Here is a 15,512-nt window from a genome sequence, read left to right as displayed (position 1 = left end):
ATTTATATGGTTCTAATGCTAGCTGGTAGAGATATAAAAGGAAGTGAGAGGACTCCTCTCACAACAACCTAAATATCAAAAGAGACCCCAGCATGCAGGGTTGGGAAACAAAAAGTAGAGATTGATCTAAAGGAACTTTTGTATATATTTATTGTAATCATTCTCTACCCTTCTCATGTGGAGGGTGAAGCCACAAATTTTTCCATTTAAGGAGAGAAACAGGACTGAATTGTCTTCTAAGATATTTCCTCATTTCCTATCCAGTTGCACTCATCTTGGACTACTATGGTTTCCCAACCACGTCCCTCACTCCATCCCTTTTCAGCTATCTTTTCTATATTATCTTCGCTCATTAGATTGTAAGCTTCTTGAGGACAAGAATTATCTCTTTTTATATTTGTATTCTCAGTACTAAACAATTAGTAGGTGCTTAATAAATATTTATTGACCATTACTGATTGACTGTGTGAAGCTGAAGGTCAGACTAATAAAAGACCTACATACGTGTTGATTAATCCTAAACAAGTTGTTGAACAGTATTATAAAATTGTCTCTTTGAGCACAAAGAAACCCCAGCAAAAGAAATAACTCAACACAAGATAGTAGGAATGTGGCAAAGAAACCCCACAGCAGATAATAAAACAGGTCAAGCAGCAAAGAGCAACTTCACAGCAAGGCTGTTTAGTATAAAGCCTATATGTACTCTTTTTTGTTTGCCAGGAAAAGCAACCCTAAGAAGTATTGCAGCTGGGATACAACTCTACACATGTGAATTGTCTCAGAGTGTTTGCTCTCTTACCAACAGCATGGGAAACTTTTTCATTTGTAAAATAGAGATAACTACTTCCGGAAGGGGCAAAAGTAAAGATAAAATAAAATAAAATCTTAAAGTTCTATATAAATGCTAGCTATTATTCTATTTTTATATATAGCCTGATTCAAAGGATAGGGGTAAGGGTTGAAGCTATAAACATTTTTCCCCATAGAACACCATTTTGATTGGTTCTATTGTCAATCTTTGAAATGTTTTTGACTTGGGTATTGGGTCAAGTTTCAAACAGAAAGATTTTTATTTAAGTATATTGAAGCTACAATGGTCTGAATATTGGGCTTTGCCAATGGAATATTGACAAAATCTTGTTATCTTTAGCAAATAGTTTTCTTATTCAAATGTTTTCAGTAAATTTCTTATCTGATGTTTCCCTTTATGAGAGTATGGACTCAGCAGCAAATGGGAATTGTGAATTTTTCTCTAGGACTAGCTAACACTAAGCCTGAAGAGACTCATTACTAAAAAACTGGTCATTGGATGATGGTCATTGGTTTACCACAATTCATGAAACACAGCTAAGGTATGCACAAGTCAGCATCTATATATGTCAGAAGAAAAACAATGCCTGTCAAATCAGCTTCTTAAATATGAAAGTAACTTTTTGAATGATAAAAATAGAGATGAAAAAACTCATTTAACATATGGAATTCTTTGTTTTAAGATTATGTGAAGTAAGTTGATGACTAAAAGGTTGTTCTTCAGTAGTTGCTAGAGAATATTCTATTACAAAGCTTCTTAAACTATGGGTTGTGACCCCATAAAGGATCTCATAACTGAATGTAGGGGTTACAAAATTGTGATTTATTATCAGTAAATGTTTGATTTGTATACCTAAATGTCACATAAAATGACTTAGGTAAAAAGGGATTGTGAGTGGAAAAACTTTAAAAATCCCTGCTCAAGGGGCAGCTATATGGTGCAGTGGATAGAGTACCAGTCCTGAAGTCAGGAGGATCTGAGTTCAAATTTGGCCTCAGACACTTAACACTTCCTAGCTGTGTGATCCTGGGCAAGTCACTTAACCCCAATTGCCTCAGCAAAAATAAATAAATAAAAAGAAGCCCTTCTCTATAATCCAGATCTAGGAAATTACATTTTTACACACATTCTGTTGTGGAGATAGTTAACACAGAAAGTATATGGATAGTAGTGATGGTAGCAAAATTATATGCACTCATTAACAAGCACTGAAGAACAATGTTTGAGTCACTAATACTTCAATCTTCAGAGAATTCCATATGTGAAATGAACTTTTTGATCTTCATTTTTATCATACAAAAATTTTACTTTCATATTTAATAAGCTAGTTTCAAGGGCACGGTTTTTCCTCTGACAGATATAGATTCTAACTCCTCCATACCTTAGTTGTAGTTCATGAATAGTGGTAACCAAAAAGTTCATCACCCAACGACCAATTTTTTAGTGATGAGCCACTTCAGGCATAATTTCAGTTGATCCTAGAGAAAAATTCAGTTTGCTGCTGAGACCATACCTGAAGTCCTTCCCACCTGAACTGAGGGTTCCACTGACATAACTTAAGCCTTCAAGAAACTGGAGGGGGTCACTTCTTCAAACCTGAAATGAGGAGGTACTGGAAGAAGACTTTGATAGGAGGAAGGATCAGATAAGGATTTTAATGAAAACATTTAAATAAGAAAACTATTTGCTAAAGATAAGATTCTGTCAATATTCCTTTGGCAAAGCCTAGTATTCAGACCTTTGTAGCTCACACGTAATTTTTAAAAATCCTTCCATTTGAAACTTGGCCTGAACACCCAAATCAAAAAGGGTTTTAAAGCTTGATAATAATCAAAATAATGTACTTAGACCAGGGCTTCTTAAACATTTTTTCTGCTTGTGACCCCCTTTTTGCCCGAGAAATATGTCCAGGCATACAGATATATAAAATAGGTATAAAAATTAAACATTTAATATGCTTTAACTTATTTAACATGTATTGGTCAACCTGCCATCAGGGGGAGGGGAGGGGAGAAGGAGGAAAAAATTGGAACAAAAGGTTTGGCAATTATCAATGCTGTAAAGTTACCTATGCATATATCTTGTAAATGAAAAGCTATAATAAAAAAAGTAAACATTTACTGATAATAAATTATAATTTCATGACCTCCACATTCAGTTATGGGATCTCATATGGAGTCACAAGCCACAGTTTAAGAAGCTGGGCTAGGAGGAAAGATATTTATACCCTCAACCCTTACCCCCATCCTTTGATTTAGGCTGTGTATAAAATGAAATAATGGTTAGAATTTATATTACGCTTTAATATACATATACATATGTATACATACATATACAAAAAAATTTTACAAATATTTTATTTTATCTTTACTCCTTTCTCCATCCCCAGAAGTACCATTATCTCCATTTTACAAATGAAGAAACTAAGACAAAGAGATTAAGTATTTGCCTAAATGTCTGAGGCCAGCTTTGAACTGAGGACTTTCTGACTCCAAACCCATGGCTCTAAATTATCTTCTTTGCTGTTGATGCAAAACTCTCCAATTGGTTGACTTAGAATAGTGATAATGAATATTATAAAGGAAGCTCTTTAACCATCTAGTTTGAATCCATATCTTATCAACAGCCTGCACAAGCATTTTCTCATTATACCATTCTTCAGCCAGACTCACTTGATATCTTTTTGTCTTGTTTATTAGGAGACAGAGACTAAAGTGGATATTAAATATGAAGCAAGGTTTGACGTAACCAGGATATTTATTGAAAACCAAAATATCTCTGCAACTCATGTTTGCTGTTCCTCCCCCCAAAAAATCACCCCATTTAATAATATAAGTCTACCAGATATTCTATGGAGAAAACTCCATTCCAAATTTATAAAATTCACATTTATTTTTTAAAAAATGCTCATGAAGAGATTCTTTCATTTGTCAAATACCTATTCAATTGTCATTAATAGAGACAACTAGATGGCACAATAGATTAAAAGTTGGGCCTGAATGAAATTAGAAAGATTTGAGTTCAAATGCAAGCTCAGACACTTACTTGTCACATCCACTGTATGACTCAGTTTCCTCAACTGTAACATGGGGATTATAATAGCATATACACACACCCAAGATTGTGAGCATCAAATGAGATGATTTTTTTATAAAGTACTTAACATAATACCTGGTACCTTATAGGTGCTAAATAAATACTTGGTTTTTGACCAGATCCCTACTTCAGTAGTATGCCAAAAGTAAAATCCAACTTTTAGAAAGCAACAAAAATCCTTAATCCTTTGAAAAATTTTAGAATATTTACTTTAAATGTTAACTAGGCTGAAAAATTAGTCCTACACTAAAAATATCATCATTGTATGGAAATGAACCTTACAATCATAGACTTTGTGAAGTTAAAAGGCACTTCAGAGACCATCTACTCCCTCTTCTTTGTTTTTGAGATGGGGAAACTGATACTCAGAAAGATTAAATTACTTTCACAAGCTCACAGAGTTGGTTAGTAGTGGAAGGAAGGCTAGAACCCAGGCCTCCTGAGTCCTATTTAGTGTTCTTTCCACTACCCTATGTTGCCTAATCGTGCCCCAAGTTGGTCTATGATTAAGAAAAGGACTAAAGTTTAACGTCAGAGAAGTTTCCAAAAATAATCCCCATTCCCATTGCTTTTCCCTTTCTGCTTTTTATTTTTCAAAACAGGATTCTAAAAATTAATTAGGTTAGACTAACTCAATTCATCAAATATTCATTATGCACCTACTATATACTAACCAGGAAGTACATGTCATTTTTATTTTGGTAGTAGTTTAATGGGAGATACAAAGTATCCTAAGAAAATATGAAATAGACTATACAAAAAGTAAAAGCTTTAGAGTTAGTTCTTTTACTGGCATGTGTAACAATGATGTCAAATCACCTGTGTTATTTGTATGCAGATTTTTATTATATTATCTGCTTGACTTTCTAGCCTCTAGCTTGCACCTCTGACACGTGTCAGCCACACAAAAAAGAATTTTTTTTTAAAATCTATGTTTAGTTTCTATTATAGTCAACTCCAAGTAACAATATCATTAAGCAATAAATGTTAGAAATTTATCCCTAGGGCTTATGAACAAATGTTTAATAATATTTCTTTTTAAAAGATGTCACCAGAAATTTTTTAGAAGTGGTCTTATCCCCTCAAAATAAATATGTAGATAGGAAGAGGAGTGTATATGGTGGGAGGGGGGAAGGAGGGAGAAGAGAGGAAGAAATGGGAGAAGAGATGTTAGAATTAATTTTTAAATATTTTTATTTTTCTATTCTGGTTTGGATAATGTTATGTAATGTAATCTGAATTTCTGAAAGGCAAACTTTCCTTCTTGCTTCTCACTGATCTCCAAAGAGGACTGAGTATATGTCCAGCTGCCCCTGGAGGATCTCTAATCTGACATCACAAATGTACTCATGAGCTGTGGAGCAGCTGGGAAAAGCCTTCTCTGTGCTCTGAATGTCAGTACATAAAAAGGATTGCTCCAAACAAACAACTTTTCTCTCCTCCCTTTTGCTTCTTTTTCTGTTCCACATCACACCTGCAAATAAGGATATCCAGTATGTAAAAAACACAGTCCAGGCTAGACAGCATTCACTTGTCACAGTAGTGGGAAGAAGGAGTGAGGGAGCTGGGATGATGCATTTTCATTCTTCTGGTTTCATAGCCATGGAAAGATCCTTTCTCCTAGGAGTATGACAACTAATCAACTCAACTTTGTCTGTTGGGGGATAAACAGCTGAGCAGAGACAATCAGAGCCTCTATTTCTGAAGAGTTCGCAGGTGTTTGGTTTTGGGAGTAGGAGGGATCTCATCATTGAAAAAAGACTAAGGCTGGCCCTATAGGAAACTAAAAACAGGTGAACTTTGTCTTTGGCATAGACTCTCTGACCTTTACTTTTTGTTTTTCTCTTCTCAATGCCCCTCCCCCTCTTCAGGCACCCGATGCCCTCAACCTCATCTTTCCCCACAATCCTTTCACTCTCAGATCACACACTCCCAGAGTCTTTTCATTTGAACAGGAATCAGAACCTTAAATCAATAGTTTGGAAGACAAATTCACAGAGGACTTCATAGACTTCCTAATCTTCACTATTCCTTGAAAACCCATTGCTGCTTTCCTGAAAAACTAAGAATCTAGGTCCCTTAAGTAAACTCAAATTTAAGGGGAAGCTAATTAAGCATATTCCATTCAGTTTGAATGAAAGTAAAATGTAAAACCTGAGTTTCTCAATGGTCACCTGAACACACAAAAGTGCCTCACTTCAAAGATAACTGTAAAAATCATAATAAAAGAATCTTTGCATTTACCTTCATTAATCACAGGTGTCTTCATAGAAAGAAAACATTGAAAAAGGTATAGAAAATAATGATGTCAAGTATACTGCCTAAAATCTTTAATAGTTCAAAAATCTATAAACAATAATGTCAAAAAATAGTTTTCTTACTTAAGTCTCACATGGAATATATATGGACACTAAGTTTTTTAAGTGAAAACATGAAAAGTCACTTGAATTACAACTGTGTTCTTGATCTATCATTGTTACATGGATTAGCTGAGTCAAAAGTTAAACAAATATATAGCCACACAAATGACTATAAATTACAACGATAACCTAATATACTTTATACATTTTCCTATAGACTTTTTACTTTTACTACCCACAGCTTGTATAATATATACATTTTCTATTCATTTGAAATTATCTTTGGAGCAGTAGTGTGGTACAGATCTCTAAACTTGGGCAGTACATACTTGCAATATGGTGCTATAAGGAAATGTAAAGTGTTTTATAACAAGTAAGGTGTGTAAAGTGATTAGCAAACTTTAAAGCATCACATAAACATCAGCTATTATTACAGAGAAAGGAAATCAAGGAAAGAAATAATATATAGTCCTATTGATGTACTCCTGGTAGTATACTATCATGGCTAGTTTGGTGCTTAGTCAATATTTTATTTTGTCTTCTTCTGACAAATATTTCATATATGTAATTATAGGTGCCAACAAATACTGCATATGCTATCTGGTGACTTTTTGTCAGGGGATATTTCAAAGGCTATAGATTTTTAACAGCAGTATATCCTTTTTTCTAAATGACCTCCTTATCACTAATTGTCCCAAGGATGAGAACTACCATGTTACTAAAGACACAGGAAAAGGTAGTCCTAGCTCTGCCATAGATTACTATAGGCAATGTAAACTATCAAATCCTCCGGAAAATCATCCACAAAACAGAGTTATTACTTTCCTAAAACAGGATGTCCCTGTCAACTAGAAACATTGTAGAAAGTCAATAGCAGACAATATCCTGTAGTGAAAAGAACATGGGCTAGGAAACCAGCAACCTATGGAGAAGCCTCCTGGCTTTACCAGGTGTGTGCATTTGAACAAATGACTCCATTTCTTTTTGTCTGTTTCCTTTTGAATTATTTCTCTTTCAAGGTTTGGGGAAAGTGTTTTATGAACTCTAAACTATTACATACTAGTAAGTGATTACATAAATTTCTCAGCCTAGGATTAACTAATATACTAAGTCCTCTTCCACTATTCAAGAAGTCAAGCATACAAACACACACATCAAAGTAGACAATATACCATTTATATAGTATCCATCTGATATAGATATACACACATGCATATATGTACTATATATAATAAGTTACAATATATTATACACAGAAAGTTGTACAGCATATCGTAACCCAAGCTGGGCTTGGATGAGGAGGAACTGGGCTCAAGTTCCCACTGTCATTAATAAGCTGTGTGAATTAGGACAAATTATTCATTTCTTTAACCCTCATTTTTCTCATACATGAAATGCTCTAATGCCTACCCTATGTACTTTGCAGAATTGTAAAAAGCAAAGAAAGTAAAGTAGGTGAGATCAAAGCTTTCTAGCAAGTACATTTCCTAAAATGTGTGATGGAAAAGGAGGTAAGGACAAGTAACTAAAGTCACTGCTATAATAGATGGATTAACACTGGTGTTCAATCCAATTAAAAGTCTGAGAAGATTGAGGATTGATCCTCTGCAAATAACTCGTGGGAACACTAATAAAAACTGCCAAGGCATGGATGTATGGTGACAGATGAAACTCTTGGATGAGACCTACTGAAGTGTACAATCACATAAATACCATCACAACCACAAATAAACTTGTACAGAATAAGTGTGGTTGTAATGGTGTCGGTTCCTTCCAAATTTATGGGTTAATAACAGTATACCTACTGAAGCATCTAAATTAACTAAGCATGGCAAGACTTCATCAGATCTTTGGTCTTATCACTTCAGCCTCAAGATTCATCTCCATGCATCTTAGGGATCAAATAATCTTTCCCACTGACATCCAAATGGGAAAACCACAGAAAGGAAAATGAGTAGTCTCACATGTACTTCAGTTTCATCACCTTCACGTCTGACAGTTTTGGAGCACCTTCAAAGTCCAGTCACCTCACTTCTGTCCCTCAGTAATCTTTGCTCTTTTGCCCTCAATACTCGGAAGACCCTCCTTTCAATCCCCCCCATAGAAATCCAGAAGGAAAGGGAGTCTGGACTCATTTCTCTTAATAATAGCTAGCACTGATCTATTGAGGGGAAGCTTGCAAAAACTATCTACATAATTTCATTTGATTCCACAGCAGGTGCTATGATTATTCCCATTATACAGAGGAGGCAACTCAGGCTCAGAGAGGCTAACAAGTTTGCCCAACGCCACAGAGCTAGTCCACGTCTAGGGCTCATCTAGAGTAACAGGTCCTCCCGACCCCAAGTCGATGCATTTCAGCTCTGCGCACTCGGGTGCACTTGTTCTCTTAGGGGAGCGACCATAAAGGTACGGAAGGTCCCTGACCGCGATGCTTAGCCCTGACGCCAGGAGAGCGTCCAGAGCCCCTTACCTCGCTGACAATGGTAGTGTGGGCCTGGATGTACTTCCAGTTGCCCTGGCAGGGGACCAAGGGCGCCGTGCGGTTGGGGAAGGAGGCGAGCGGGTCGCTGCAGCTCAGCCCCTCCGCGGCTCCCGCAGCGCTGCTCCAGTTGGCCGCTTCCAGCTCGTAGCGCTCGCAGCGCCCGTCGGAGCGGGCTCCGGACTCCCGAGCGTCCTGGGCGGGCGCAGTGCGGTTCCATTCCTCCTCGGGGCTCCAGCCGCAGCGCTCCGCCAGTGCCGCGGCGCTGGGACCCCGGCACCAGTAGTGATCGGGACTGACGCCCAGGAAGACCACGCTGACGAAGAGGAAGGCAAAAGTGATGCCCGTCAGGCACATCAGCAGGAACACTCGCCGCTGGAAGCGCCCAAACTCGCCAGCCTTCTGCAGCACTTCGTCGAAGGAGGGCATCGTGCAAAACAATCCAGCCACTACTTCGTCCTCCTTCTCTTTCTCTTCCTCTTATTCCTCCTCCCTCTCTTCCTCCTCCTCTTTCTCCTCCTCCTCCTTTTGCTCCAAAGCCTCTTCTTCTTTCCTCTCCTCGCTTCCCCAGGACCCGCGTGGCTACTGTGCACTCTGACGCCGCCGCTTCTCCTCCAACTTTGGTATAATTCCCCGCGTCCCCTCCCCCACTCTTTGGGTTCAACTCTGCTGCCCTGAAGTAGTTTTCTTCAAACGATCCCCCACGCACCCAAGCCTCTTCTTTCCCACTCCTCTCACCGTCCCCCCCCCCACCTCCTTCCTACCTCACAATCCTGGCATGGTGCCAAGAACCAAAGTCTCTCTCTCCCTTTCCCACCCTAGCAGCCCACACTCTTACTTACCTTCAGGGGTAGGCACAGAAATCGGGCGGAGGCAGAGTCAGGTGGCGGCCAGCTTAAAGGCACAGCTGCTGCCCTGGACACGGAATGTCAGGGGTGGTGGGAGGCGGGTACCGGGGAACGGCCCTTTCTGGCCAGTGGCTTCCTGGGCCAGTGCCCTGTGCGGCCCTTTGAGATAGGCTCCGATTTCAGGAACAATCTGGGTCCCCACTTTCTTTCAGAGTCATTAACTAAATCGACTTTTTCTTTAACTTTTGGCAGTGTCAACAGCGGAAGTCCAATCCTTAAATCTAAATCAGTGATAGATTACCTTTTACTAACCATTTCTTCTTTACTTTTTTCTATTTCTCTTCATCAAATCTAGATACAGATGAGACACAAGTCTGTGTTCTCTGTCCACTTATATGCTGCATATACATGTAACCACTAATGTTCCCTGGAAAACTATTAAATTTTAAAATTGCACTAAGACTTTTGAAACACCTTGTCTATCTCTATCTGTACCTACAACTACACCCATAGATGTGAGAGTGTATATGCCCGCGCACGGCGGAGCCTAATAAAACATTAGGAATACAGCTTGGAAAAGAGAAAGTTTAAAGAAAGCCGGTTTCCCTGGCCTCTTGGAGCTAACAATCTAAAAAGTTCCAAAAGATCACCAGTTCCTGTGATTCAGATCAGGTGATTCATTATAAGCTATTGGAAAAATGCAAAACTAAGTGCTTTGTGACAGAGGGAAGGAATATCATTGCCAAATTGAGATAAGGGAAGACTTCATGCAGGAGGTGACTTTAAAATTTTGTTTCAAAGTATGGGAAGAAATTTAACCGTCAAATAGGAAAATGGAATTCATGCTATTCTTTAGAGACGATTTTTTTTAGATACAGAGTAGGGATTAACCTTTTAGCAAGAGCTCAGAGTCCTTCAGAGGAATAATGCCAGAAATCTGGGCAGATGAGGTAGCACAAGGTAGTGGAAAGCCTTGAATATCTAGTAGAGGAGTTTATGTAAGTGACCTTCCTAAAGCACAGGTCTGACCATGTCATTCTCTTATTCAACAAACTCCAGTGTCCTCTGTTACCTTTAGGATCAAATATAAAATCTGTTTTGGATTTTTAATGTCATTCATAATCTGTCCATCAGCTGATTCAATCATGTCTGACTTTTTATGACCCCTTTTGAGGTTTTCTTGGCAAAGACACTGGCATGATTTGCCATTTCTTTCTCCCGCTCATTTTATAGATGAGGAAACTGAGATAAATAGGGTTAAGGGACTTACCCACACAACTATTAAGTATCTAAGGCCAGATTTGAATTTGGAAAGATGAGTCTGCTTGACTCCAGGCCTGGCATGTTATACTCTGTACCACACAAGCTACCTTTATAACCTGGCCCATTCCTATTTTTCCAATGTTCTCCCTCCCCTCCATACAAGGATCCAGTGACTCTACCCTCATTGCTATTCCTCACACAAGACAGATCAGCTCCAGACTGCATTTTCATGGGCAGTTCCCTATGCATAGACTTCTCTCTTCCCTCACCTCTACTTTTTGGCTAACCTAATTTCTTCAAGCCTCCCGAATCTTAATGCTATCCATCTTAGATTATCTCCAATTTATCTCTTATGGAACTTGTTTACACATAGTTATGTGGGCATTTCTTGCCTCATTAGATTGTGAGCTCTTTGAAGGGAGGGACTATTTTTGCCTTAATTTTTATTTCTGATGCTTATCTAGAATATAATCAGCAATTCATGAATGCTTGTTGACTTGCTTTAATTTAACAACTTATAATTTCATTAGTGTAGGGAACTCCTGGGTTAGTTCTAATGCAGATTGGCATCTTCTTTTCAATTTATAGGTTTAGAGAGGTGAGGGGAGTGTACATGTGCATACAAACCTAATTATGTGACCCTAAAATAATTGTTTAACTTTCTGTTAACATATTTATGACTGTACCTTAAGTTTATAGAACTTGCCTAAACAGTGCACTACTTGTCAGTAGAATATCTCCCATTGAGAGAATTAACTATAATTCTCCCCATTCCTGAAGCAGGAGCATTCATCAAGTTGATACTTTGTTTTCTAGTCTTTTTTCCTCATAGATATCTGAGACTTACAATGGCACAAGAGAAATCAAGTAGAGTTAGGCTGCTGCATTTGACAGACAAAGCCCATATCCAACAGAGATTAAGGAGCAGTAAAGAATAAAATTGTGGGACTCAGTGAAAAAGTTATACTCTCGGGGTCTCATTCAATACTATTTCTTAGTTCTTCCTGTTTCATGTTCTGTCAACTGACTCCTACATTTCATTTCAAAGAATCCTTTTTCTTCAAGTCTCAAATCAAGAGCTACCTTCTCCTGGAAGTCTTCTCTGATTCTCTCTCAACTGAAAATATTTCCTCACTTTTAAATTTTCTTAGAACACATTATCTATATTTATTTCTTTACCCATGGCTCCTTATTTTGTATTATGTTCATATGTGTATTTAAGACACATATGACATGAGAATATAAAGTGTAGAGGAAGGAACTTTGGAGAAGTAAACTTGAAACAAGATGTTTCAATGACAATGGTTATCTAGTTTACATATATTTAGTACTTAACATGGTGATGTAATAGTTCTACAATTTGATTTAATTGTAATAGGATATTTAAACTGAGGACAAAGTTAGCCACAGATAGTCTATCTTTGACTATCCTCGGTGTTGGCTCTCCTGCTTCCTGCACTGTGAGTGAGACTGGCAGACCGACAGACTTGGGGGGAGACTGGGTCAGATTATGATAGACACAGACTGTGAAGAGGACAATAAAGACTTGGGACTTTATTCCTGACTATTCTCATGGTGATTATTCTGCCGAGACCATGGCTAGTCCCGAGACCTCCAGAAAGTTTGCCCGAACATTACAATAAAGTACTAGAATGAAAAGACTGTTACTGTTGTTTCTTAATCAGTAAGCATTTATTAAGCATCAACTGTGACTTGGAGCTATATGCTAAATGCTAGTAATAGGAATGGGTACTACATCTATGATTTCCCTACTATAGGGAACTCCTGGGTTAATTCTAATGCAGATTGGCACCTTCTTTTCAATTTATAGGCTTAGAGAGGTGCCCAGAGTAATGAAAAGTTAAGTTGCTCAGGATTATATTGTGAAAGACAGAATTTGAATCCAGATCTTCTTAGTTTCAAAGATGACTCTATTCACTACTTCCTTGAGACATTTCCTGCCTTCTGTCAAAGAGTTTATACTTGACTGAAGGAATAAAACATGTTAAAGAAAATAAAAACAAATGATACAAAATATAAGTGCAAAATGATTTAGGAAGTTGTATATTAATGATTTGGAAATTTTTTTAAAAAAATCTCTTGAAGGAAGGGGAATTTCAGCTGAACCTTTAAAGTTCAGATAAAGAAAAATAGAAGGTCATCTCAGGCACAAGACAAGAGTTTGTACAAAGACACTGAGTTGAGAGATAGAATGTTATATACTGGGAGCAGCAAATACAACAATTCAGCAAGAATGTCCAGTGACTGAGTGTATTCTTGGTGACTTAAACAAGCTTTGCACATGGCAGGTGATTAATAAATTCTGTCGATTACTGAATAGAATTCTGAGCTGTTCATACAAAGAGAATTCCAAACCCAACCATAACATTTTCATTTTATCTTCTATTTAGAAATGGATTTTCACAGAATTGAAACTACATCGGGGTGATAAAGGTTAAGATCCAAGGAGCCAATATTCAGAGGGACCTGGCAGCACTTTAACATAGTATAAACAATGGGCTCTCTTTCTTTTCTGGTCACAACTCAGGTGAGCTCTTCCCCACTCACCCAGAACAAACCCTCCCCTCATCCCTCATTGTTTCTGCTGGCTACCTTGGAAGTGTTTGATTTGTTCCAGGAACATTTTGTGCTGCTTTCCCTGGGTGTAAAAATTTCTAGTTATCACACCGGATCTCAGGTTAAAGTTGCATTTTTTATTAAGTTGCCAGAATGAATAATTGCAATGTACATTTAACAGTTTAAAGATGATGGAATATAATGAAAAGTTCTATTTAAACAAGAAAGATTTAAATAAAAGTCTATCATAAAAATGCTGAAAGGGGGCATAGACAAGTGATTGAGATAACATAAAATTTTCTCTAGATTTAGAACATGGTTTTTATTTATTTTCTTTTTTTAAGACCTATGGCCCAGAATGTCTTAAATACCCTTATCAGGCTTTTTATTTCTTATTAGTCATTGGGAAAGTTATTTTTATCTAACTGTAATAAGACCTACAAAATGATTTTTAGTGTGATTTGGGCTAAATTACAATGCCTCCTGCTTAAAAGTAAAATACATCTTCTTAAACATGATGTTGAAGTTATTATCTCCTCAGATCTGAGTCCCAGTCATGAAACTGCATTTTACTAGTTATGTGACCCTGGGAAAAATGACTTAACCTCTCTGAGGCTATTTCCTCCTTTGTAAAATGGAGACAATTATATTTGGATTACTTATCTCACAGGGTTGTTGAAAGGATCAAGTTTGGCAGGTTTTGGAACTGCAAAGTGATATATAATTTTTGGAAACCCTATTAAAAGGCTGTCCTCAGGCCTGCCTTCATGGGACAGGACTGCCTTAAAGGGGAAATCACTGCTTTTGGTGTAGTAAGTAAACCCCTTTGGGACAACAAGACAAACCTAGATGATGCAGAACTTTATAGTAAAACACTAACTTTGCTCTTTCTGCTAATTAACTTATATTTCAAATGGGAAGTAAAGATTATTTCAAGAAAAGTTACAGGGGGCGGAGCCAAGATGGAGGAGAAGACACACGTGTCATTCTAAACTCCCTTTCTACACTCACTACTAATTATCAAATTCAGCTTTGGAAATAGTGCTTAAATGGTAAAATCCACAGAATATTGGGAGTATAACAAATTACCAGCCAAAGATAATCTGGAAGATTGCCAGAAAAGGTTTGTCCTGATTGGCGGGAACAAGCCAGCGCAGACAGGGAGGAAGAACATGGAGGCTAGCACAGTGAGCAGACCAGGGCAGGAGTGGTCTCTGCAGGTAGAGAATTTGCAAGGAGGATTCTACCATAGGCTGGCTGCTCTACTTTGGTTGCAAAGCAGTAGATCAGCAGAGAAGTTACACAAATGCCAAAGGTAGAGTGTACTCCAAAAAATGCCAGAATTTAACAGAACCTGGCTACACCCACCCAACATGGAAAGTTACTCAGCATGGACTACAGCACAGCTATGCAGCCACACTCTGCAGCATGGGGCTTTTGCCTGGAACAGCCACAATTCTGCACAGCAGGGGTGGGGGAAAGAGGGAGAGTGTCTGCCTGGGACAGTAGAACTTCTGCAGGTCAGCTGTGCTTCCCAGTTCAGAGACACTTCCTCTATGGGGCTCTTCCCAGAATACTTCCACAGCTTGGCTGCTCTTTGCAGCCCATTTGCAGGACGGCTGCTGTCCATATAACTGATCCTGTTCTGTAGAGGAAACTGGTAACCTCCTTGCCCTGAAGTCAGACCCTAAGGGCTTTTTAAAAAATGAGTAAAAAAGTCAAGCAAACTCTAACCATTGATAGCTTCTATACAGAAAGAGAGCAGGTTTTCAATCCCAAGGAGACAGTCTCCAGACAACTCCCCAAAGGGGGATATAACCTGGTCCCCATCACACAAGGCTCTCCTAGAAAAAAATTATAAAAGATCTTAAAAAAGATCTAGAAGACAAATGGGAAAAGGAAAGAGAAGCTCTGCAAGAGAGAATGAAAAAGGCATATAAATCACTAAAAGAAAAATTTGATAAAGTGGAAAAAGAAAACAACTTCCTGAAATCTGAGTTGGAAAAGGTAAAGAACTCCCAGAAAAGTAGGATTTGTGAGTTGGAAAAAGAAAATAACTCAGTAAAAAAAAATTT

General features: G+C 38.0%; 1 protein-coding gene across 1 annotated transcript in view; it reads right to left on the bottom strand.

The window, feature by feature from the left end:
- The window catches only part of SLC22A3 (solute carrier family 22 member 3), a 118,598-nt gene extending 109,337 nt beyond the window's left edge, over positions 1–9,261 (bottom strand). The window contains exon 1 of the mRNA XM_051998057.1: positions 8,741–9,261. Within this exon, the coding sequence (XP_051854017.1) occupies positions 8,741–9,178 (438 nt within the window). The 5' untranslated portion in view covers positions 9,179–9,261. The remainder of the gene's footprint in view (positions 1–8,740) is intronic.
- Positions 9,262–15,512: the final 6,251 nt, after the last annotated feature.

This window comes from Antechinus flavipes, chromosome 4, assembly GCF_016432865.1.
Source record: "Antechinus flavipes isolate AdamAnt ecotype Samford, QLD, Australia chromosome 4, AdamAnt_v2, whole genome shotgun sequence".
NCBI classification, from domain to species: domain Eukaryota; kingdom Metazoa; phylum Chordata; class Mammalia; order Dasyuromorphia; family Dasyuridae; genus Antechinus; species Antechinus flavipes.
The sequence above is the reverse complement of the archived record's forward strand: the minus strand, read 5'-3'. Positions and strand labels throughout refer to the sequence as shown.